Here is a 25,394-nt window from a genome sequence, read left to right as displayed (position 1 = left end):
TCGCGGGGCCCCGGCTGCCGGGACGGCGCGGCCGAGAAGCGGTTTCGAGCCGTAACCGTAGTTGAACGCCCAGCGTAAAGCTTTTTTTTTTTTTTTTTTCTCGTTTCCTTTCGGAAGAGTCCTAGCAGCACGGAACCCCCCCAATGAGCTCATCCTCTAGGGAACCCCCCCGTCGCTACACGTATACACGGAGGAAATAGATGTACACCGACAAACGGCACAGGTGGAACCAGATATGCTCATTATATATATATATATATATACCTAAAATATACATAGTACCTGAATATATAGACATCCACATATACACCCAAAGTTAAAATCCCAAGCGATGCCGGGAGTCAGGTAGGGAGGAGAAGTGCGGGAGCCGGATGGGGGAGAACTTCCAGGCGCCCCAGGCTCGACGGGGCGCCGAACCTCCCGGGATGCGCTGCCGGCAGAGACACGCTCCCAGCGGGCACAGCAAGGAGAGAGCTCAGCCGCGTTCCCGATCCCTTCGCCACCGCCCAAGGGGAGATTAGTGTTGAGGAGGGGCTCCCGCCGCCGCCGTTCCTCCCGTCGGAGCTCGCAGCGATGCTGGACGCCGGCGCTCGGCTGCTTCTCCGGGCGTACGGCTTTGCTGAAGGACCGCGCGGGAGGAAAGGGGCTCGGGAGATGTATCGCCACTCACGTTCATGCAAGAGCAACACCGAAGAGCTGACGCACACGAGCATTTAAGGGGCAAAGAGGGCCGCTGCCGTGCCGGCTGCTGTTACGCACCACCTGCCCGAAGGCCACGCGCTGCTCTCCCGCCTCGGCCAAAGGAGCACGCGCGCGGGGCCGCAGCTCTCGGTGCGCTCGGCCAAGGCCGTACCGCGACCGCCCCGGGACACCTGGCTGCACGGCAGTGAATTTCCGAAGCTGACGTATAAACGAGACTCCGCATATCCTGCTCCTCCTGAAAGATCCCGGTCCCGCCTTGCTCCGGCTGCTTCTTCGCAGAAGCAGCTTCTACAGCAGCTTTGAAAAAACCAAAGCCTAGCTTTTCTGACAAAAGCCTGCAAGCCAAATTTTAATTTGAGGGACATCTTCATAATTAACCCCTTGGCTGACTTCCTATTTCGCAATCGTTAAGACTGTTGCTTCGTGTCGCTTACGTTCGGTATTTTCCTCAAAGGCTTGCTAAGAACTATGAGATGGTTTAACTGACCGGTTTGCCTCTTCCTAGTTTCTCCATCGTGTGGCTCCTGTGGAGAAGTTTTCCCCACCGCGCTTTCTCCACCAAGCCGGCCAAAGCGCGTTTCTGCCTGGAGAAGCTAACGACGCCTTGTGCAAGGAGCAGAGCCCGCGCGGTTTCCACGCGCTTGCCTGGATACAGTCTAAGCATCTACGCTGGGGGGTTTTTTTTGTCTGTTTGTTTGATAAACCGGGTAAGATCCTGCTGGGCCAGCAGCAAGCTCAACACAGTAGCAAACACCGTCACTAACCGAGCGCTCGACGACGCCGGGGCCGCTTCTGCCTGCTGACGGAAGGCGCCCAAGCGCTCTCCAAGTCATTAACGCGGCCGTTGTTGTGTGGCAATTGGACTCGCCCCCTCCGTGGACCACACCACCGCTTCCCAAAGGCGCAGCCAGCAGCAGACCGCGTGCACACGGCTCATTGCTACAGCTAAAACAAGCGGAAGGAGGAAGAACTCGCCCGCGACGGGTCCGTGCAAAGGTTAAAGCAGGAGAGAGGCAGGTGGGTACGTCCTTGCTCACGCCAACCGTACACGCACTCGCACCGCACTTCTAGTTTTTGACCTTTCTGCAGCCCCAGGACAGAAGCCGAGGGCAGGGATTGTTTTGTCACGTTTTTGTGGGTTTGTGAATGACACTTGAGCACCGGGAAAAGTACCTCTCGGCACAGCACATCACGGAACGCTTTCCGAACCTCTCCCAAGACTGTCGTTCGAAAGGCAGCCCCCAAACGCTTCCTTCTCAGACGGTCAGCAGCGGTATGCAGCCCACGCCAACCCCTCCCTCGTGGCACACCATCGGAGCCATGAACGTCCAGCGGTTTGTTTCCGGGTCATACATTTCTACCGAGCTGAGGTTGGACTGTCCATCGTAGCCCCCGACAGCGTAGAGACGGCCACAGTTTGCGACAAGGGAGACCCGGCTCCGTCGAGTGTTCATGGGGACGATCAGGTACCACTGATCGGCCATGGAGCTGTAGACTTCGGCGATGCTGAGAAAGCCGGAGCCGTCGTACCCGCCGCAGACGAACATCTTGCTGCCCAGGGAGGCTGCTCCGTGGCGACAGCGCTTGTTGAGCATGCTGGCGACGGGGTGCCAGGTGGCCGTGGGGTGGTTGTAGTACTCCACCTGCAGTCACAGAAACGCCGCAACGTTACGGGCGTCCGTTCTCGCGCGCCGTCTGCCACAGAGCGCCCAGACCTCACATGTTTTCATTACCCAGCTGTAAGCAGACCGGGAAGCTCGCGCATCGTTTCTTGATTTCCTACAATTAGATTTCCTCTCTTTAGTAACCTGCTCTGACATCTAGGATACCACCGGCCGCTGCACTTCTGCCTGCTACTTCCGACCCGAGTCCAGTAGCTCACTGGTGAGCCGGAGCAGAGGAATGGTGGGAGACACCACCTTCCCCACCCAACGTGCCGCAGAGACCACGGAAAACGCGGCTTTGAAGATGCTCCCTCTACCTCTCTCACCTTTCATCGGCTTCTGTATGGTGTTCGAAACAGGTATCTGAGCCTCAGCACCAACAGGATTGAACACCCTTAAATTAAGCAGGGGGTTGCACTAGATGACCTCTGAAGGTCCCTTGCAACCTCAACCGTTCTGCGAAAGTTTTTTTTAATCCTTCGCATTTCTCAAGACACCGTTAGATGGATTCCATCTGCGAGACCTCCAGCACTGCTCCAAACCTGTTAAACTTGGGAATGAGTTTGCACAAGCAGGCTGGTAGTTCCCTGGCCCAGAATCGGCTCGGGGGTACTTCAGGCTGCAGCCAGGAACCTGCACCTCATCTGCTAAGGAAGGCAGGAACAGTTATTACTGCTTCCAACACATTGCAACGTGCTTTCTGAGAGCCCTGTATCACTGACGAGTCCAATTCAGATGCCGCTTCCTGCGTTCTCACCACCAAGCGGATAAATGAGTCTGATCTGTTCCACAATACACCTTTCTTTAGAGGACAAGTGGAGAACTGAAACACGGAGCAGTACTATCAGCTCCCCCTGCTGCGAAGCTTGTTTCGGAGATAACCGGCTTCTGAAACTGCATCCAAACAGGCAAAGAAAGCAGAGGTAAGTGCCTGACATCTAGGATGCTTCAGAGCTCTAAGGAACAGGGACACAACTACTGGCTAAAACGATTTTAAAAAGCCAAGGAGGTGGAGAGACAACACAACGCATTTGCTCAGCCCTTGGTGTTGGGGAACAAGAGCCGCAGTTTCAGTCCAGTTCTCAGTGGATACCTGGCTGGCTCATTTCTTCCCGAGGTGGAAGAAGAGTCCTGGATACAACATCATTTGCTAGCGTAAATACTTAAGGGAATGTAGACTTTGAGCGCACAAGAGAAGGGCACATGGATCCTTCCCGGCCCCAGCCTGCTCTTTGGCTACCTGCAGTAGATTAATTTCTGCACGAGGCTTTTGGGAACCTGCAGCCACATCACGCACACTTACGCTGTTGAAGATCTGTAGGCCGTCATGCCCTCCGGACACGTAGATCCTGCCCTCGAAGACGGTGACTCCAGCAGCGCTGCGGTTGGAACTCATGGGGGTCACCACCGTCCACCTTGCCGAGCGAGAGGAGAAGTTAGCAAGAGGCTCCCGCAGGCAACGGCACGCGCCCAGCCCCGAGCAGCTCCACGGATTACTGCAAGTTTACCACATTTTCCAGGACTCTGTTTCAGTAATTCTCCTTTCACTGCCTATTGCCTTTAAACCCCTGGTTTCACTCACTTGGCACCAAGGTAAACTCTTGCTAGAGGCGATACCACAGGAAAAGCCGCGGGGCGCCCAGAGCTCTTACTTGTTCGCTTCCGGCGAATAGGACTCCACGGAGTTGAGAGATGAGTTTCCATCGTACCCGCCGCATACGTAGATCTGACCGTCCAGCACCACCGTGCCCATCGCGCTGGAACAAACAGCACGACCCTGTTAGACGGCCCAACACGCTGCTACGCAATCCGCGGCGCAGCAAAGCGCCACAACCTGCCTTGTTTTATCGCCCGTCTAACCCATTTCAGTACAGGGAACGGTCTACACAAGTCAGTGACAACCACCTAGCTAACGGCTCCCCGAGAGGCCTCACAAGGGGGTTTTCTGGGTGCAACGTGCCCCATTTCAGGGAAGAACGGTCTCAGGGCAGTGTGATGCCTGACCTCGTGTTTAAAATCTCCTTTAATCTGGCACAAATCTATGTTGCTACTGAAGCGGGTGGTGTCACTCAGCTGCCGCTCGCTCCTGCTCTTCCTCTGGCGTCAGCAGGACTAAGGAACAGATCCGGCTGAGAACAAGCCTGTCTGGACGGGGTTAATTTTCACTCAATTCAGTGTCCCGATCGCAGCTGACTGAGAGCTGTGCTAGCACCGGGGCAAGCCTGAAGGAGAGGTTGGCAATGACCAGGGACAGGGTGAAACTTGTCCTTCAACAGCTGCCTGGCCTGAGGCCTTATCAAAGCAGCTGCATAACCACAGCTTTCATCCAGCTGTCGTCTTTATCCCCTTCCGAGTCCATCAGCTGTGGACAACAACAAGGTTCTGTAAATTAGACGGCGACTGGAGGTAATCGGCTCAGCCGACCTAGACCTGAAAGACTTGGCACCACGTTCGCAGTCTGCTCAACCGCTCGATCTCGTCTGAACACTGGTTCGAACAAAAGACTGGGATCCCACCCCAAAAGTGAAGTCATGAAAGGTTCTCATAAAAGCCTGGAACACATCCTCGACGATAAAACCACAGCACTACTGCAAGAGCCAAGCAGCTTTGTATAATAACCGACATTTTTCCCTGCACAAGAGTATCTGATACCCGTCCTGCTTGGCTTCAACGCAGAACAACCCAATCACGGAAGGAAGAGCAACTGCCTCTCATTGTGGGAAAAAGCTCGATGATCCAAGGAACCTCATTGCTATGGAAAAACTGAGCTTTTCTGCTACCAATTAAAAATGCGGATGACCTCACTGGCTAGAAATGGTTTCAGGAATTTATATGAGCTCTGCCTCAGAGCCAGACTTGAAGCTTTGGTCAAGAACCAAAACGACCAGGACTTATTTACGTGACACGCTCCTGGAAAGGAGTGTGACGCCAGCAGTCTCAGAGATGCTGTCGCTACGAGCCTTGTGCCTGGGATTTCGTTTACTTAGGCGCTCGCAGTGCATTCTTCCCAAGCGATCGACATTTTCGACCACAAAAAAAGCCCAAACCAGACAAACCGTGATGGTAAAGAAGAGCTGTGAAGCTTGCAGAAAAGTGAACAATTTCACAACTCTTGGTGACCAGGCATGAGCGCAAGGAAAACCACAGCAAAAACCCTGGAAGTCAGGAATATGTTTAAACACTGAAGCAATTGCCATGTTGTGGTGGGGAGGACAGAGTGACCACACAACTTAATAGGTGGGTTTTCAACATAACTCAGGGTACGCCTCCAAAACCAGCCGCAAAGTAACTCCTCTGGCTGGTCATGAACTGCGGCAGCTCTGTTCGTCGAGCACAGACGCCTTCTGCTTAGCTGTGAACTCCTCTCTCCAGCCTGTAAAAATACTCCTCTCTTCTCCCCACCTGTGAGTCTCTTACGCTTCCTGGTGAGAAAAGATGACGCCAGCACCAGGCAGAGATGGAAAAATGGGTTTATTCCAGCTCCTGTCAGTACGGGAGAGTCCCCTACGTCATTCTTGCCAGTGCTTTATCTACCACCTCCGTCCACTTCCTATGGAACTCCAGCGCAAACCTTTGCAGATCTCTTCAGCAGAACGTTAATACTCTCTTTTAGTTTGATTTCACGCCATGGTGCCACCAAAAATAAGAGATCTCTAATTTACAGCCCACACTCAGGCACTTCTCAGCTGCTTTTTACGTACCAACATCTTAATGTCTTTCCTCATAAATCAATGCCTTGATACACGGGTGTACTTTGCTGACAGTCTCCCCCTCTTACTTGACAGCAGTGCCCAGGTTCAGTGCAAGTGCCCCAAAGGTGGTTAGACAAAGCTTCCTTCCTTCCCTATAATTCCACTCTTCCGAGTATTCATCCCCGAAGGGGTGCTGGCCTTTTTTGCTACTTTCCTCACAGGAAACTCGTCTGGCATCCAACACCACCCAACACCCGCCAGGCTTTCTACAACGTGATTTTTTCCCCCCCATCTGCTCCAAAGGGCCCTTCCCTACCGTGTGAGCCATACACACCTTCGTTTGCTGTTCATACTTTCCACTTTGGACCAGGAATCCATTTCTGGGTTGTAAACCTCCACGGTACTCAGCCTTAACTGTCCGTCGTATCCGCCAATGGCATACAACAGTCCGTTCACCACGGCTACACCGACGCGGCTCCGAGCCGTCGTCATCGGCTGGCACTTCTCCCAGCGGTTGGCAATGGGATCAAAGACTTCCACCACATTCAGCGAGTCACCTGCATAAAAATTTGCTACTCAAATTAAAAGGGGGAGCCCAATTCTTCAGTCTTTGCTCAATAGATAGACACCCTTCCAGCAAAACTGGCTTGGCAGAGGGACGTGAGGGATAAACAGTCGCTTCAGGGGGGGCAGGAGGCTTGAGACTTACTAGGTCACATCTACTGGTGTTGCTGTTATGTGGGAATCGCAGCATCTCTATAAGGATAAGTCAGCCGGGCTGCGGCGTGAATGCAGAACGGCAACCCCAAAAGACAGCACCCAGTCGGTACCCACGAATCAGATCCTGGCACCAGTGAGCTGATCCTCGGCACATTTTTAAAAAACCTCAATGGAAATTTCCCAGGCTAACCAGGTTGTTCGTGGCTCTAGCAGATTATTTTATAAACGCTTTCTGTCCCTCTTATCTTGTGACAAGGCTCATGCAAGCGCACTGGGTTTGCACATGTGACCTAATAACCCCCACCAATTTCAGCTTAGTATCTCTGGGATCTACATGTCGCTATAAAACAGGTGACTAGGCAAGGGGACAGTCCTCAAAATGCCTTATCTTTATGAGATGCACAAGAGTAGTGTCCTAAATAAACCCCCTCTAGACAAAACTTCTAGAGGGAAGATGTTAATCAGCAGGCACAGCCACCTTGAGCATTTTAGTGTCCCTTTGGAAGAGCGAAAATGCTGCACGGAGAGGTGAAGCTGCTCCATACTTTACATGGGGGCAGAAGAGGGAAGTTAACGATCCTGTCATCTTACTCGGCAAACTACATCGCTCTCTCCACCGCGGGGAGCGGGTATGCAAGGTACCTGCTGAGTTAAGCCCTCCAACAGCGTATATCAGCCCCGCAATCGATGTGCAGCACCGAGGACGGGTCTTGAACGCTGGCAGGTGCGGCCGGCGCTCTGGCATGAGGTGGTAATCTTTCGCCTCATCAACAAGATCCCTGAAATCAAAGGCAAATATTTGAAGAGAGCTTGGTTGAGTCTGGTCTTCACTGTGATGAAATCTGACTGTCTCGAACCAGATGTGGATTTAGGCAACGGACTTTTCCCTCCTGAAAAGGGCTGATTCTACCAAAAGGGCTGATTTCCCTTCAGAAATAGCTGATTCTACTAGAAGGCAACCTAGCCCTGCCGTTAGGTTATAAACGGGGAGGCTGCTTTGTTTTTTGCTGTGTGAGATGCTCCAGCCATAGAGAGAGAACTTCAGTCTCCAGGACTGCTGGCCTACATTCCTGCTACCTGCAAACAGTGCTGAGAGCCACCAACCGCTGCGTGGTTTTCTAACACCTCACCTGCATTTGTGGCAGCAGCGGACCAGGTCATCTTGTTGCACGCGGTCAGTGAGAAACTGAGGTCGACAAAGGGGCAGGCGGATTTTGGACAGGAGCTCAGGCAAGAACGACTCTCTCTGATCTCGGTCATACCGTATCCAGGCTAATGCAGCTTCAAACACCTGCCAGGAGAGAGGCAAAGAAAGCTGAAGTTGCTTTTTGTTTTTTTTTCTTTAGCAAGTTCCTGCTGCTGCCAGTTGTCTCATGGAAAAGGAACCACAAGCTGACACTGATCTCTCCCCTGATCTCCGATGACATGGTTTCAAGACAGAATGAAGATGCTCTACATTGCACCAGAGGGCTTTGCTGCAGGAGAATGCCTAAAGGTTGCCTAAAAGGTTGGCTCGGCTTCGGCATCCCTTTCTCTGCATCCAAATTAGTTTGCAATAATACTGATCTACTGTCCTATGGGACAGGATGTTTAGTACAAACGTTTGCAGGGAGACGAGGGAGCTGGGAAGAGAGCTTTGTTAAGAGGAGGTGGGACAGAACGCAGAACTTCAGGGTTTAGTGTCAAAACTCAGCAAACCTGGGAAGAAAAGAGCTGCTGCTGCTCTACTAAAACCAGAAAAAAACAAAACAAAACACTTTGGTGGGAGGGTTCCTTTCTTTACCTTTGGACAACTACATAATAGATGTCCACATGGAACGGGTCTCCCTAGGCTCCCTTCATAGCCACTGGAGAGACAGACCTCTTCAAAGCGCAGCTGATCTGTTCTGGATGGCTACTTTACAACAAGATGAATCGTGCCCTTGGCTCCAGATTACAAAGGGTGCCTGGTGCCTAGTGTCACTGAAGATGTTTTCTCTGGTTCACCCGACTCCCACGGTTCATCTCTGAGCTTGTCTGTCCTCCTATACGACTGCATTTATGTCCAGATGAGGGCGTCCAAGTCAACGCTCTGCCCCATCGCCCTAGTCCTGTCACTGCTGTCAGAGGCAGAGAGCCCAGCAGGCATAGAGTGGTGGCCACAATGTCCCCAGCAGTAGCACCGACCATCAGGGCCAGTTTAAGGCCACCACATTTCACACACCGCAGCCTCGATTCTCTCTGCAAGCTCAGCTCGTGGAGATCATAACACCACAGCAGCCTCCCCCGCAGCCGCATGAGAGCTGGTCATGGTGGTTGTGGCTGCCACCTTGTGGGACAGCTTTCCTCCGAACCAGACTGCTGAACGCCATGTGCACGCACCCACTTTGGGTGGTCTTTTATTGCAACTCGGGGTTGCGGAGAAAAGTTCGGCAGTACCGTAGACCGGAACAAAATTATAAAGCCTTTCATTTATGATGGGGAGGGCAAGAGCCTCCCACATCACCTCTCCTGAGACCTTCAGTGCAAAAAGAACAATTGTGATCTTAAAAAGAAAAAAACAAAGAAACAACCCACCCCCAAACTTACTTCCATTCTACCAGGTTCCTTAGATGCTTTATAAGCTGCGCACACGCGCGCTGCGCTAAGATACAGCCCTTTCTGAAGGGGAGGGTGGCAGCTGTCCGGGGGTGAGGAAACGTCACCGGGGACAGAACTCTACTCTAAGACTCTTGGGACTCCTCTGTGCCCCACGAAGGATCTACCAAGGACTTGGAAAAGTTGGCGAGACACAATTTTGTGATACGGTATTGCAACGCGGCTGGTTCCCCTGCAGGTTCCTCTGCCTCCCCACTCCCGGACTGTTGCAGACAGCCTGATTACGGAACGCTGTCTTACCCTACATGGAGACAGCTGCAGGTCTGCTTTTTGTTAGTTGCCTCCTCAGAGAGAGCAGGACGGACTTGCTGGCTCAAGGACAAGGTCTGCTTCTCCTGCAGACTGTCAGCCCAGGCTTTCGCCAAATCAGCAGTGATAGGTTCTCACGGCTGTTCAGGCGTCCTAAAGTGGTTCGGCCCCATTTCGTGGTTATTCTAGGAATAAGCCTGTCTAAAGGAGCCCTCTTGATGGCAAATTTAGTGGAACATTCATTACAAAAATGCCATGACACTCGCAGCAAATTCTTTCCACCTCAAGAGCGCTCCTCTGCACTGGGGTTGGAACATGTCCCTTGAGCTCCGGGAGGAAGGGCTCCTTGCTGTTGCCTACAACCTCAGCATCTCTTCCCAGGACCAGCACCTAACTGACAGTAAGGGGACACAACTGCTAGTTTTCAGGACACAAGAGGCTCCACCTCTGTCACCAATGACCCAAAACGCTTCCTCTACCAAATCCCATAGCAGATGCACACACATACCTGCTCTTCGGACTTCACATTGAGCTCATCCCTAGAGACGAGCTCCAGGACGTCTTCAAAGGGCAGTGCCAGGAACTCTTCTGACATGGATACCTCCACGAAGTGCTGATGGATGAAGCTGTTGGCAGCGTCATAGAGCACCGCACACATCATTGTTTCTGCAAACTGACGCACTCCCAGGCAGTTCTTGGGGTGAAGCCTGGGCAAGGGGGAAGAGGAGAGGAAAAGCAACATCAGCTTAACAGGACAGAATTGCAAACAGGTCCAGTGAAGCACTGCACGTGAACTGGAGTCACACACCGCAGCCAGTGTCACAGGATACGAGACGTAGTGAGATGCAGTGAAAGCCACAGCTGTGCCCACTTCAAAGTCTAACCTTTTTGTCAGAACAACCGATGGCAGATTCCAGCTCGCTAACGAACGTATCTGCACAGAGATCTGAAGGCGGATGCACAACAGACCCAAAGGATGGAAATCACAGCCTAAAATCTCCCCTCAGATGTGCCACTGGACAGACTCCGCTGGCTCTGCTCTTCGGTCGTGAGTCAGTTGAGGGGAGACGTGAGGCTCTGCACAGCAGTCCACCTCTCCCGCATCTCTGGGTCCCTGGACTCTGCATCTGGCACCTTCTTTTTTTTTTAATTCCAGCACTGGACAAAGCTGGATTCAAGCACGTTGCACAAACACCAACAATCTCTCTCTGTTTTTCATCCTGTGTCTTTCCAAGTACTCCGGAACAGCATCTGCGTTACAGCTTCACAAAGCCATTTCCTGAGATTAAGGAGGCTTTAATCACCAAAGATGCTTTTGCAATTAGAGGTTAGGCAGCGAGAAGTACTGCTGCAGATCTGAGCCTCTCCAGTCCAGCCAGACAGTCACTGCACCAAGGCTGTTCAGTGGCATAAAGAAGCTGGAAAAGACAATATTCGCCACGAGCACGTGGCGGCTCCAAGTGACTCTTGCAAATACAGAAACAGGTACGTGTCCCGGACACTCCCATCCAAACAAGAAGCCTTGCCCAATTCAGGCATGTTGCTGTTCCACAAGAGCCATTAATTCTGTTGTTCTGTGGTGCTAATCATCAGATATTAGATTAAAGGCCACCAGTTTGGAGAAACACTTTGGACTTTGACGGTTTCAGTGTCTAATCGTCTGCAGAAAGCAGGCCCACCTACTGAGTGGCGTCCAGACGCATGTCAGGATGCAACATCGCTTGTACCCACTTTGGGGCAAACGCCCTGCTTTAAGTTACTGCCGTACGCTGGGCTAAAAGCAAAATATGTAGCCCTGATTACCGGGGGAGACTTGCACGCTTGGAGGATTCTCAGGGCTCACGCAGCTGTACTGAAAAGCTCAGCGGTACCTCTTGCGTTTCTCCGTCTCTCTAAGCTACGCAAGTCCAAATATCATGTTTTGCACTCTTCCTTTTGTATTCCTCTTTGACGTTTTATTTAATCTGGACTGGACTACAGTTACCCAGCTCCTCAGGCTGAGTTTACACTGTTTTTATATGGGGGACACGGTACGCTTCACGGCAGTAGTCAGTTTGGCTCCGTTCTGAGCAAGAGAGCCTCACGGCGGTCACGTATAGATCCTGCGAGCTGAGACACCGGCCGGAGAGGGCCTGGTTGAAGCGCTGTAGACCTGTCTGTGCACACACGTCTAAAAATATCCCGAATCTTAATTCCATTGAAGAATGAGAGCTCAGTGCGCATGTTCCAGCTCTTCAGCATGGTCAGAGTCCACAAATTTTCTTGTTGTTAATCAAAATGACAGCTGTGCCTCTAACCCATTACTTAACTTCGGACAACCGGCTGCTCCTGGTAGGTTTAGAAGAACTGTGGCAGCTAAATCTGAGAAACCAACCTACCTTGTTTAATCTAGATATAGATACAGCTACCTAAAGCTAGCGGGGTCTCAAAAAATCCAATGCAACCCATTTCTCTCCAGCTTGGTGTTATATTCAGCACCCCAAATATGATTTTGCAAGAAAAAGGGAGTACACTGTAGTATTACATAGCTTAATTTTAAACTAACTAGAGAAACTTCGGATGGACTAGGACACAGACCTATAAATTGAAACATCTTGAACGTGGAGGAAACACATTTCTTCTCCCCAATCCATGGTTTTAGGATACCTCCATTTAGAGTTTTAAGAAAACAACAACTGGCCAAGATGTTTAATTTATTTAGTAGGTATGTTTAATATCACAGCATGAAATACACTGAACAGCTGCAAAAAAATAAGAGGGGTGTGTGTGTGTGGGGAAATCAAACAAGTTTCCCTGACACTATCTTATCTAAAGATACGTGCGGTATTTTTCCAAAGAACAACCCAGCTTCTCAGTTTCCAGATCATGCTGCTGGAACAGTCCTACAGCCAAACGCCAGCTCAGGAATCGAAAAACCTGGGATTATTTTAAAGCTCTGCCACAGCTTCCTTGCCAGCACCTCGGTTACAGTGCTTTTGTTCCTTCCCTCCCACGAGTAAGGGGTAACTCCCGGGGGTTCGTTAACGGTAGAGGCAGTCATACACCGCTGTAACGGGCAACTAGCCTGCTAGAAAGCTGGGGTGAAGCTATTTCAGTAGTTCTGGCCCAGAAGAACAGTTTCTGAAGGTACAAAAGACACCGAAGCGCCCTCATTGGCACTCGGTACCATCAAACTGACTCTAGTGAGATGCGTCTGCTGAAACTGAAAAAGGGAAAAGTTCAGTCGGTTGCGCTCTAGGTATTAATTCCCATGGCCAGCCGAGGCCTCGGAGCGTGCCCCACCTGCAGCGTCTCATAAGCCAGGCAGCCCGTCTTCCAGGGAGCGATGAGTCTCAGGAGATGCGGACCCCGTGACCAGGCTGGCAGGAGACATCCCACTTCCCCCCGAGCCAGCCACAGATGACTAAAGCTTCGTTGCCGTCTTTCTTTCTGCCCTAGTCCCCAAAGCGGGGCACACCGCGCTATCCTGCCGCAAAACCCTCCCTCCGGGCAGTCGCCGTAGCAGGCGAGCGGCAAGCACAGCGGAAACACGAGCCCCTTACCTCTCTCGGAGAAAAGTGCAGCAGGCGTCCTTGATGTTCTGCAGCTGAAGGAAACTCGCCCCCATCAGCAAAGACTGGACGTTCTGCTGGTCTATCGCTAGGTGACCGTTGTAGGCAAAGTTGATCAGAGCTTCCAGCGCACTAAACGAGGGGGAAAAGGGCAGAAAATCCATTGCATTCAAGCCGATTCAATCGACCTAGCGTGACACGCTACTAACAGATAAACCCTATCTGGTGGCGTTCGTATCAAGAGGGTAGGCTTTGAAGCCTGCAGCCTCGCACGGCCAACGCGCTCGCAATCCATCGGCATCTCCTCTCTCGGATGCCTCGGAAGTTACCTGGGATCCATCCCTTGCATGACGATCTCGTCCTGTTTGCACTCCATCATGTCGTTGGTGAACATGGCATGGAAGTACGGGATGGAAGCCGCCAGCACAATCCGGTGAGCGCTGAATTTATGGTCCCCGACCTAAAAGGGGACACAAGGGGTAGGAGGAGAGATCAGCACCATCCATTGCTAACCGCACAGCCCAGATTTACGGTAATACAGCTCTGCCAGCCCAGCTGAACGTTAGATCGTTTCCATTTGCAAACGTTCAGCCTTTTGAATTCAGTTTTTCAGCCTCCTTTTAAGCTACCGCGACAGTCCAACCGGGCAAAGACGAAACAGCATTGCAGACTAACAGCGGGCCCCCTCCAGGCCGCCGATAAAGAAAAGCCAGGTTCACCAAGTCGCGCGTTTACACAGATCAACTCGCTAGTCCACCGCGCGCAGAAGCTTCAAGCCTAGAGCTGCTTCCCCTGCTCGCCCTGCACAGGAAACATTCACCCGGGGCCCCGCTTCGGATCACACCCTTCCCGCAACATCCGACCGTCAGGATTTCCGCGTCACCCACCTGCTCCCAAGACACCCTCGACGCAGGAAAACGGCCACGAAGGCTCAGCGTGCGTCACGGACTGCGCTTATTCCGCCGAACTAAAAGCCGGGTTAATCGACCGCTATTTCCTTTTCCTTAGCTCTTCCCCCGAACCACTGACCAGCTCCCAGGTTAAAGCCCAGGTCCTCTTCTTGCTGGGCGTCCGCTTGGAATCTTCAGCTTACGCTTAGCATCAGTCACCTTCACTATAACCTGGAGGCTCATGGACTCATCTCCTTCAAATCTCCGTAGGCTCGTGTTCCCCTGCTCTACTAAACCAGCTCGCATTTATATCCTCTAAAGAGCCGTCCTGAGCTGCAAGAGTTGGGCCTAGAAGGGGCTTCTTGGGTCTCCGACTCCAGTTCTCACTCCTGCAGGCGCTATACAATAATTTATGCTCTTCAGAATTATGCAGGCTTTTCGTTCTGATTATTCTCTCTGTCGGTCCGGAGCTTTTTACTGATTTCCAGGCTAACTACGTTCATATCAGTTTATTCCCATCTGAGTTTGGGGCAAAACTGCCCTCTCCCCCAACTTAAGCAAGTTTTTTTTTCCCCTTTTGAGCTTGGTTTTGCTGGGACAAACAAGCTGAGCACAGCAGGTCCCCTGCTCTCCAGGTCAGCCTAAAAGCCCTTCTCTTTTTTTTTCCTCTGCGCTTCTCTACAAAAAGCTTCAACCACCTTTCACATCTAGGCAGCTTATTAACAAAAACGTTTGCATTTGGGGTTTTTATGGTTGCCAGCAACGCCTTGCCTCTCCCTCTGGGCCCAGAGCTACGAACCTCGCTAAAATACCACTTGCTGGGTATTTAGAGATCAAAATGCCTGATATTAAAAATAAAAAAAAAAGGGGGGGGATCAGGCAAGATGCATAAATGGTTTGGGTTTTTTTTTTTTTGCTTTTTTAAAAAAGCATACTCTGTTACATAGGCTGTTAATTTTATTTTTTAAAAACCTGCTTGACCACTCAGCTGCTGCCTTTTCTTTGGTGCTCTGCTCCCTTCGCTGTTAACTCAGTCAGTAATTTATCGTATTTCACCTCCGCTTCCTGCCCTCACGTGCCGGCATCGAGCAGAAGACGAGCTCCCAAGAAAGCCGAACAGCAGCCAGAGCACGGTGGAGAAAGAAGAAGGGCTGAACAAGCCTCGCTTGGCGAACGAGGGCAAAGATCTCCAGAAAAGAGGCAGAGGAAGCGGAAAATAAGGCGATCAAAGCGAGAGGATGGATGCGTTACAGCGGTGGAAGCGGTAAGGCCAAGCATGGAAGGTGTAGAAGAGCAGCGAGGCTCCAACAGCTCTACAACAGCCAGCGCTGGACCACGGCGCGGGTACAAACCGCGATCCTGCACCGTGCAGAAACGGCCCCAGCTTTCTCGTACGCACGTGACAGAGGTGGCGACCTCGGGCAGGAGGAGGTGTGAGGCTCTCAGGCTCGCAAAGGAGCCCGCGGTCAGAGGGGACCGAGCTCAAGGCTGCAAGCCCTGGCTCCGTTCGAGTGATGACTTTTGTCAGCGCCTCTCACGGCAGGGTTTTGCACTCTAATTTTAAACAGCCGCTCGTAAGGGAGCGCAAACACTGTCCTGGCCTCTTTAGCACGAGATATTTAAAACCACTTATAAATACACTGTTTGATGAGAAAAAGCCCAAAAGAGGAAGGAAACTTAATTCAAGAACCTCTGCACCTCTGAGAGCTAACGAAACCTCACTGTGTCCACGGGTGCTTGGTTTTCATTTCCTTTCTCCTTACGGCCAGTTGCCAAGTTCAATGCATGTACGCACCAAGGACTTTGCTGCTCTCTGCATCTTCATGTGAGCTGGTGTCCAAAGCGCTGCTCGTGAGAGAAACGCAAGAATTACAGCATCAAGGTACATAAATAGAGAGACCTACGCAACCTGTTATGAAAGACTGCAGGCGTTCATCAAGAGCGAAGGAGGCTGATCCTGTTCTGGGATGGAGGACGGACCAGATGGCCTCCTGGGGTCCCCTCCAGGTCGTTCTGTAGGGTTTGAACGCTGAGCACTTGCTGCAGAAGGGCTGACTTCCGCCCAATTTCACTCCTCTCTGTAGGCTGCAGAAGCAAAACTAACATTGCAGCAGAGCACAAGCACCTCAACCAGTAAATAAAAGCACCGCTGCTTCGGTATTCGGTCTGCTTCCCCGAGGCTTCAGTGCCGAAGCTCTCATTTTGGGACTTCTTGCTGCTGAAAGGTTTAGCCGCGACCAGCTGCAACCTGGATGACCGAGACGACTAATTTGCTGCTCGGCCCGTCCACATTCCAGACAAGAGGCTCAGAAACGCCCGACCTGCTTAGCAAGCTCCGCGTGGCTCCTGCCTTCTCCAGCCCCTTCCCGCCCCGTGGATGAAGCCACTCTGCCAGCCAGGCCCACACGAGCTGCTGCCGGTCCCGACTGCCTGCTGCTGATGGGAGGAACGAAACATCTGTGAAGCACATCCTAACGGCATTACACGCGCCGTCCGTCGGGCTGGGACATCACGCACGCAAAAGGCAGAAGCTGCGGGGAGGGGGGGGGGCCCCGGGGGGCTCAGCGGTACAACCAGGCCCATCTTTGCTGCTTCGCCAGCTCCGAAGCACGACGTGCAGAGAAAGGTCTGAGCGTTATCACCTTTATTTTAGGGCTGGAGGACTGCCAAGGCTGCTAAAGCTACAGGTACGTGCCCACAGAGGAAGCCTGCAGCCCCACAGAGGCTTGTCCTTTGGTCAAGGGCAAAGGATTGAGAGAAGCACCAGCCTATTTTTTTTTTTTTTCCCCTCATACTGCGTAAATTTTTTTCTTTGAAATCTGTTTTGCTGCAAATGTGTTGAACCAAGTCAGATGACTGCAGCGGTGGAGACTGCAACTCCAGACCTCCACCTCCCACTCGCAGCACAAGCGTTTTCTTTGACCTTGCCTCTCTAACGCACGTCTCCGCTGCCTGCATTTCTCCCTAGGGAAGGCAGCAACGGACCAAAACCACGACAGATGCTTCACGCTCCGGTGGGACGAGTCCAAACACGACAGATTTTAGCGCTGTCCGAGAGTCCAGGCAAAGCAGAGGCTTTCCAACACAAGCACCGCTCTCCTCTGCCGGAAAGGCTGCACGGCTTCGGGGACGCCTCGCAGGGATCTCCCGCCGCGACGGGCTGCCGTCAAATAACCTCGCTGCAAATAATACGTCTGGTTATTGCAAAAGCGATCATTTAGAGTCATTCGGGCAGATTCCAGCCAGGTTAATGAGAGCTGTGGCACCGCGGGGTAAGAAACACCTTGTCCCCGGGCAGCACCACCCGCTCAGCTCCGAGTCGCCCAGGCTCAAAGGAGCAGTCTCCTTGCTCGGGCGGATATTTGCCCTTCTTCGGGGAAACGGTTTTACATCGGGGAATGCCCTGTCGAGCACGGGGATGACCCCGCGCAGGCAAGGCAAGGGCCGAACGAAGCGAGAGGCCGTTTCGACCGCTGGCGGCGAGAAACCCCGGTCAGCTCCCCGTCCTAAACTGGGAACTAAAACAAATGAGCTGTGCGAAAAAGGGAATGATTTTCTGCTGGCTTAGCAGGGGAAGGAGGAGGAGGAGGACCGGGACCGGCCTCTGCGCTCGGCAGCTAGATCTCCGTGGCCTGTATCAGCAAATGGCCGATGCAGCCGCACGGCGCGATCGCTGCCAGCCGAAGGGAAGCTATTCCCTGGTACAGGGCAGGATGAAACCTGCAATTCTTCTCTTTTTTTCCCTTCTTTTTTTTAAACTTGCTCCTGTAATGATAGAGGGCCCTCGGGGAGGTTTATAAATTGGGATCTCCCATGTAGAAACTATCATTACGTTCATACCGTAAACACTTAATGCCAAGTCCTGCAGGAACAACTAAACTCGCTGCCGGCAAACGACAGTTCCTGCTTTTCCTGTACGAGACAAAAAACGCTTCCGAAGCATCCAGAGGACGGGATCATTCAACGCGCAACTTCCTTTAGAGCAGCCCTTTACGGACGGAAGGATGCAGCCAGCCTCGAGCTCCGGCATCTTCTGCAGCAGCAGCTCCCTCCCGACAGCAGGATTTTATCGCATTTCCAGTGCCCCAAGGCAAAGCGCCGAGAAGCTTCTGCAGGCTGGGACAGTGTTCGGCCTCCCTTGCTCCGGGTCATCGCGGGAAGTGCATCTAAACCAGACACTTGGTTGGGGATCTCGGCTCGCAGCTGAAGGTGGAAGCTCCCGCGTGCAGCGACAGCCTGTTTCACGGCAACACCTGCAAAGCTACAGAAATCCGGCGCTCTTGGAGAGTTAAACGCAGTTCGGTACAGTTATCTTGCACTTTTGGAGCCTGGAGTTCAAGACTATCTCTGGGCACAAATGAAATCATCGCAGACTTGATCACATCCCTGTCATGACACCAGAATCAGCAAGATTCCTAAAGCTCCATTTATCCAATGTCCAGAAAGAGAAATACCCCCAGGGACTTCCCACCAGGGCTGGCAACGGCACTGGGAAGCGGCTTGAGGACAAGTCCTTCAAGCAGCTCAGTTTTCAGAAGATTTCCACCTTTATGCAAGGATATCCCATCTTACAACACATTCTAGTAGGATCCTTTCTTTTAACTCAAGAGAGAGTTTACCAGAAACACGAACGAAACCACCGCTTGCAAAGCGGCCTTTCGGACCATGAGTATTACAGAATGCTCTTTTTAATGTGTTCTCCAGCTGATTAATGAAAAGCACGTTCTCCGTTACACTCCCACGTCCACAAAATGTTAATAAGTTCCAGGGCACAATGAAGCTTTCTCCGCAGAAAAATGGTGTAGGTGTAATAAAGACATCTATTATTTGCGCGACATCGTTATGCCGCATAGCTGAGAAGTCTCTTGGGTTCTCTGCTGCAAAGACCTTTTAAAAAATATCCTTTCGTAACGCAACACTGGCATCCAAGCGACAGAGAAGCCACGCTGGAAATCAAGCTAGGGCCCAACGCGTTGTAGCAAAATTTTGCTAGGAGGAAGATAACAGAACGCTCCAGTTTAAGGGATCTCGTATCAGAATTCAGGCATTCAAGTAATATCCATCCTTCCCACCCAACTAATAGCCGGAAGAGGTTAGGTCAGACTTGGCGTCTGCAAAACCAAGAGGTCGATCCCATTAAGTCACGGGTCCCTCTGGTCTAGGCTAACGACGAGCGCTGCTGACGTAATGGTAACTAACAGCTTTGAACCAGAACGGACGTCCCTTCTGCAAGTGCCACACCGACGGGTATTTGCGGGCAATTCACTTCCAACTCAAAGGAGCCAAACTACTTCTCTGGACTCAGTCTCGGTTTCCTGGAAAGTGAGAGGAACGCATCCGGAGCGGATTGCCTCCAACTGCACCCTTGCAAGCTCCCGAAGGACCATCTAAACGGCAATGCTTAGCTATCCCACAGTGTCCTCACACCTACTTCCAGCTGGGCAAGAAGCAGCACGTGCCACTGCTCAGACACGTGTACGTGCTCCTCTGCCACGGGGCCACCCATCAGCTTAAACACCCAGGTCACTGAAGCGCACCTTAGGCTGTAGGACAAGTTTTGGTTTCTCCCCTCTGCTCAGCTACCAATTCTCACCGTTTTCCTTTGATCAGCTAGCTCAGAGGGGCAGAGGTGAAACGACGCTAACAGAACGACTGACGAGCATCACGCAGATCTTGGTTTTCTGTCAAGGAGAGCAAACCAAAACCAGCGCAAATGAGTCTGGAAGTCAGACAGCAGGCCTTTCCGCCATGTTCAAAGAGGCCAAGTAAAATCCTCGGCGCAGAAACGCATGGTTTCTACTAACGCTTCAGGTTTAGCATCTATTTAAAGCACCAGCAATACTTGTCTTAATATCAGGCGAACAGCACTTCGACTAACTGAGATGTGGAGGTGAAAGAACAAGTCCAATTACCAAAGTAGCTCGTTACTTCTGCACGACACGATTTAAACAAGACTCTTAACCAAAAGGTCTCACGTGCAGAAAAGATCATCTGTTTTTACAACTTGTCGCCTGGCCTCACGAGGAGATATTCTCCCTCCTACAAAGTTCGTTGTGCTTCAGGATCCCCCCAAACGCGCTTGAACATCCGCAGAGCAATCGGGCGCAGGGTTTTTGCACGGACCCCGATGATATTACGCACGCAGCCGAAGCTGTCTGCAATTCCGCTCATCCGCCTCGGCGGGACGCAGCGAGGTCCCTCCACCTCCGCGGCAGCCCGGCAGCAACAGCTCTCGCGCGCGCGTCCGTTAGAGTTCGGAGGGTTTCAGGTTAGCGCTGTATTTTAGGAAAAACATGATTAGAACAGTCTCTTTACGAGAGAAAAGCCGGGGGTATCACCCATCCGTCTGCTTCGGCTTGCGCATGAAACGAATAATATAACCTCCCCACGGCTTGAAAACACTTCATCTCGCCAGGCTTGCATCATTTTTTAGAGACTTTCCTAATTAGTCATAGAGTTACTCACGGAAACACGGCATTCAAGCTATTCAAAACCAAACGAGCAGCAGCAACAACAAGAGGCGCTCGCGTTAACTCGGCTCTTTGCGGCTTCGAGAAGACACAAAACCTCCTCTCTTTCGACAGGGATTCATCCAAGATCACTACCGGTGCCAGCTCCGCGCTCAGCTCTGCTCCGTCTCAGCTTGCCGTGAGCAGGAGCTATAAAGACGTTTGCTCCCCCAGAATTTAATCGATGAAAAACGCTACTCGTGTTCCTTGCCTGCTTTACGCAGGCCCCAGGCTTCCAGCGAGCCGCTAACGAGTCCCCCGGGAGCATTTGTACCTTGGCCTGAAACAGAGAAGCAAACTCCAGAAAACAACATGGCCCAAGCGGCTTTCATCTCAACAGGAGACTTGCACGCAAAAACGACATTCAGGAAAAAACACAAACACCGAGCAGCTACTTTTATGCAATTAAGGAGCAGACGAACCTCCGAATCAGGGGCTAATATCCCCGAACACCTCCAATCTTCGGCGAACTGAAATTCTTTCCGCCTTTGCAGTATTTTTCATCCGAGGGCTCTAAAATGCTTTGAGAACACTAAAAAAACTATTGCAAGTCCACTGTAAAATAGGCGGGCGAGTTTCTAGCGTGCCGCTGGAAGCAGAAACGACGGGGGCCCAAAACTTTAAAGCAATTTCTAATCCAATTAGCGCAGTAAATAGCTAATCGATTTTTACCAATGAGGTGCTGGCAGTAGGAATAACACGAGTTTTACGTTTAGACAGAAATCGATTCTAATTGTCAAAGGTTCTCCAGAAGATGCAGCTCTAGCGAGAACCTGAGCACTGCAAACGGCAACGCGGTCGGAAGCAACGCCGAGATCTCCTGACGTGACGACAGCCTCAAAGAAATTGCTTCACGCCCAGTTCCCGGGGAAAGATAGACCAGTACAGGAAACAACGGACAGAAACCAAACCTCACCGGTTTCATCCTAGAACCAGGATTTCATCCAAGATGAGATTTCAAAGCGTGTAGCCTACAACTTAAAACAACTACCGGTCTTCAAATCGCTTGACGCATCCATCCACGTAGTTAAAAGCCTCCGAAACGCCACGCTCAAAGAAAGCCCCTTCCTTTCCGCACCCTTTCCAACTGCTTTACGCTTGCCGTTTCTCTGGCACAGACGCAACCATGATCCGCTTTTCTAAACGTACCAATATTGGATGGGGAGAGAAACTTGTATCACAGAAGATTTTCAGCAGGGCTACACTGGTTAAACTGGCAAACAGCTTTTTCCCAGGCAAGGCCACGGGGAGACAGGATCTAGCAACCCTGGAAGAAGAGAACAATCGCAGAGCTTTGGCCTTGACAAGCAAAATCCTCTTTCCAGCAAAGGAAGATTAACAGTAGTCACAGAATAACGTACGTCTCCTCTTCTTCCCTCCTGCCCTCGTTTATTTGTAATGGTTTTCACCGCACCATCCTGAAATTCTTCCCCACGCAAACACTTCAGCTGCCTCGGAGAGTCGCCAAAGGGAGACTGAAAGGCCGAGATGCTCGTGATGGAACATCTTCAAGAGGAGCTCCGACCTGCAACTGCTCGAGAGCCAGGAATAGAAAAAAGGAGTTTTCAAAGCTGCAGTCTCATCGATCCATGTGGGGAAGGAGCTCGGGCTCTCGACAAACCCTTCACGGGCCTCACGGAAGACACGCAGCTCCGCCGCCGCCCCGCGCCGCTGCATTTTCACCCAGATGACCACGCGAAGCAGGGGCAGAGCTCCCTAAGCCGAGCTGGAACGAGCAGAGATCCAAGAGAGCCGGTCGCATCAGCGCTTCTCGCTTTTAATCGCGCCTAGAACAAGGCGCCATACATCGCTGAGGCAGCACCGTCTTCTCCGGAGCGACGTGAACGGCAGCGACGTGGTTTCTCCGAGACGAGAACAAATCCAGCCCCACGGATCTACAGCGCTGGATGAATTAACGCTCGTCTTGCTTTACGAGGGTAATAATTAAAACAAACAAACAGGGAGTGCCAACACTTCCTAACAATTTGAGCTCTGTTTGTACAGCAAACACTGCTGCAGGCTGGGAGAATCATTTACAGCCATTGACCCCAACGCTGATATCTGTAAAGAGGCCACTGAATAATCACGCTACGATGAGACCGCTCGCTCCCGTTTCGGCTGCGAGGCCGGACGCCAGGCACGTCGCAAGGAACCAGACTTCTAGCTCGGGCCCAAGGCAGCATTGGGCAGTTTTCTTCTTTATGCAGGAAGTTGGTCTGAAAACGCTAGGCGTGAAAATACGACGACAAACTTGCTTCGCGCATCAGGATCCACTACGCGCCATTGCGGGTGTTGCCTTTAAATGCTTCTCGATCCGGTTCCTTCCTCGGTTTTGAGCGGCGAGTATTCAAACGCTATGCCCGCTGGGCAAGTCGCTTCGTAGGCTCCTTGTACCGCTGGACATTTCACTGGATTTGCGGCCTCATCGGCGTACGCGGAAAGCGCTCGTGAACAAGGTCAAGGAAAAGCGCGTTTTACGTCAGCTCCGCGTTCGTGGCGGCGAAGCGATTCAAAGGTGCCACCAAAGCTAAGCTAATAAAAATGACCTCTCAAACGTTCAGCGGAGCATGCTAAGGTAGAGAAGACACCTCGTACCGAACAACCGGGCAGAAAGGCTTGGCTCAGGTACAACAGACTGCACGAATTCAACCGCTGCGGGACACGCTGGCCGGCGCGGAGAATTCAGGTGTCAAGGGGCAGAAGCAGCAATCAAGTAGGAAATTTTGACACCATGGTTTAATACTACGAGAGGAATCAAGCTAACAAAGTCCTTTGGATTCTGAGGCTGTGAATCCACAAGGAAAAGCCAAGCAGTTCATCTGAACCAATGCGGAAACATCTTGTTAGTCCTCCATCAAAACCATCAGTTGAACTTGGGCTCTTTCTTATGTATAGCAAAGAAATACCCAAGCGGTAGAGTGAGAAAGCCAAGATTCATTTTAAGAATAATAGCGACATCTTTTCTAACAGATATTAAAACTTTGTAGAGATGACCGGCTCCACACCAGGCTCCCCAGGCAACATTTTGCTCCAGCGATATACAACAAAAAGGAAAAAAGGAAGGGGGGACAACACGGCATCTTCATCCGTAAAGCCGCCAGCACAGTCAGAGCGCGCGCTCCCGTTCAGCCCTCGAGATTTCGTCTTAACAACGAGCATTTTTGCCTGTGAAGTAACCGCTCGTTGCAGGAGACGACAGCGAACGCTGGTCCACGCCGCGTATCGCAGAGCGGCGTGCCAGCCCCGCGTCCCGCGGCCGCCCCAGCAAACACAAGTCCCTGCAAACTTCTCCTCCGGCACCAGGAGGGAGGCGAAAAGTTTCACGATGAGCAGGCCGGGAAACACCTTCGCGTTTAATTAAACCGGAGAGCGAATCCTGCAATGACTCAAGCAACCCTACGGGTTGCGTACGGCACACGCCCCACAACAGATCCATCTCCCCATTAACTCCCAGGCCGTGGGTCCCCGTTCGAAGGACCCCAAGGCTTCGCGTTCGCCGGGGGCTGTTCTCAAAGGTCTGGGAACCTCCGCCGACCCCGACCAGGAGCGCGACACCCCAAATTCCTCCTCGGGGGCCGGACCCTCTGCGCCGAGGCCATCGCTGAGGCTGACTGAAACGTGTTTCTTCCCAAAACGGGACTTCAGGCCCAAGCGCTCGGTGCAGATGCTGCGAGAACCGCGACGGCCGCAGCTACACGAGCAGCCTGGGAGACGGAGGCTCCGTCTGCCCCGGCCAGGACACGGCAGAGCGGCTGCGGCGGGGGGGGCACCGGCACCTGCACCCCCCCCCCCGGCCTGCGCTCAGCATCCCCATCGCCCACCGCAGGGCTCCACAAAGTCCCCCCTGAGCAGGACTGGTGGGGGAGGCCCGGCTCCCCCTTCCTGCCACCCCAAAAGGGAGCTGGGGGGGGGCCCTCAGCTCCCCCCTCCCGCCCTGCCAAAGTGGGGGCCGGGGGAGATCCTCAGGTGCCCCCCCAAAGGGGGCTGGAGGGGACCCTCAGCTGCCCCCCTCCCTTCCTGCCCCCCCCAAAGGGGGCCGGGGGGCCCCCTCAGCTGCCCCCCTCCCTTCCTGCCCCCCCCAAAGGGGGCCCCTCAGCTGCCCCCCCTTCCTTCCCGCCCCCCCAAAGGGGGCCGGGGGGCCCTCAGCTGCCCCCCTTCCTGTCCCCCCCAAAGGGGACCGGTGGGGGGGGCCCTCAGCTGCCCTCCTCCCTTCCTGCCCCCCCCAAAGGGGGCCCTTCAGCTGTCCCCTTTCCTGCCCCCCCAAAGGGGGCCCCTCAGCTGCCCCCCTCCCTTCCCGCCCCCCCAAAGGGGGCCCCTCAGCTGCCCCCCTCCCTTCCCGCCCCCCCAAAGGGGGCCGGTGGGAGGGACCCTCAGCTCCCCCCGAGCACCCCCGGCCCCGTCTCCGCCCGCAGCACCCCGTGGCCCCCCCCGGAGGCTCCGGCCCCCCCCCCCCCCCCGCACCCCCGCACCCCGGGGGTTGAGCCGCCATTTCGGGGGCGCCGGGCCGGGCCGCACCTTGAGGGTCACGTCGCAGAGCTTGCCCTGCCGCCGGATCTCGCCCATCACGCCGTAGCCGCGGCTGGGCAAGTCGCCGACCGAGAAGTGCACCAGGTCCTCGGGGTCCAGCTCCGGCTCGGCCGCCGCCGCCGCCGCCGCCTCCAGCATCTTCCCGGCCGCCGCCGCCCGCCGCGCCGCGCCGCGCTCCCTCCGCACAGCGCCTTCGCCTCCCCCGCGGCCTGTCCCCGCCCGGCCGCCGTAGCGCGGCCCCCTCCCCGCGGCC

The 25,394-nt window shown here is 53.1% G+C and overlaps 1 protein-coding gene across 2 annotated transcripts; it reads right to left on the bottom strand.

Annotated features, from left to right (window-relative positions):
• Nucleotides 1-241: 241 nt before the first annotated feature.
• On the bottom strand, nt 242-25,279 carry KLHL18 (kelch like family member 18). 2 transcript variants are annotated; one of them, XM_067292072.1, is made up of 10 exons: nt 25,130-25,279; nt 13,545-13,675; nt 13,207-13,347; nt 10,173-10,371; nt 7,909-8,069; nt 7,421-7,557; nt 6,393-6,630; nt 4,019-4,123; nt 3,670-3,781; nt 242-2,345 (listed from the first exon to the last, which is right to left on the bottom strand). In XM_067292072.1, exons 1-10 carry the CDS (start codon nt 25,277-25,279, stop codon nt 1,959-1,961), a joined length of 1,761 nt encoding a protein of 586 aa, XP_067148173.1. In that variant the 3' UTR covers nt 242-1,958. The 2 variants fall into 2 exon arrangements, with proteins under 2 accessions (XP_067148173.1, XP_067148174.1); XM_067292073.1 differs by lacking the exon at nt 25,130-25,279 and adding an exon at nt 16,015-16,089.
• Nucleotides 25,280-25,394: the final 115 nt, after the last annotated feature.

Source organism: Apteryx mantelli, chromosome 2 (assembly GCF_036417845.1).
Source record: "Apteryx mantelli isolate bAptMan1 chromosome 2, bAptMan1.hap1, whole genome shotgun sequence".
In the NCBI taxonomy this organism is placed as follows: domain Eukaryota; kingdom Metazoa; phylum Chordata; class Aves; order Apterygiformes; family Apterygidae; genus Apteryx; species Apteryx mantelli.
This window is presented reverse-complemented; position numbering and strand designations above follow the sequence as displayed.

What these genes read in the sequence shown, in the direction of transcription:
- KLHL18 (XM_067292072.1), bottom strand. Translation starts at nt 25,279, where the DNA reads ATGCTGGAGGCGGCGGCGGCGGCGGCGGCCGAGCCGGAGCTGGACCCC. An exon ending in TCTGCGACGTGACCCTCAAG is followed by an intron (nt 13,676 to 25,129) that starts GTGCGGCCCGGC and finishes GTCCCCTTTTAG; the next exon opens with GTCGGGGACCATAAATTCAG. An exon ending in ATGCAAGGGATGGATCCCAG is followed by an intron (nt 13,348 to 13,544) that starts GTAACTTCCGAG and finishes CCCCTCGTTTAG; the next exon opens with TGCGCTGGAAGCTCTGATCA.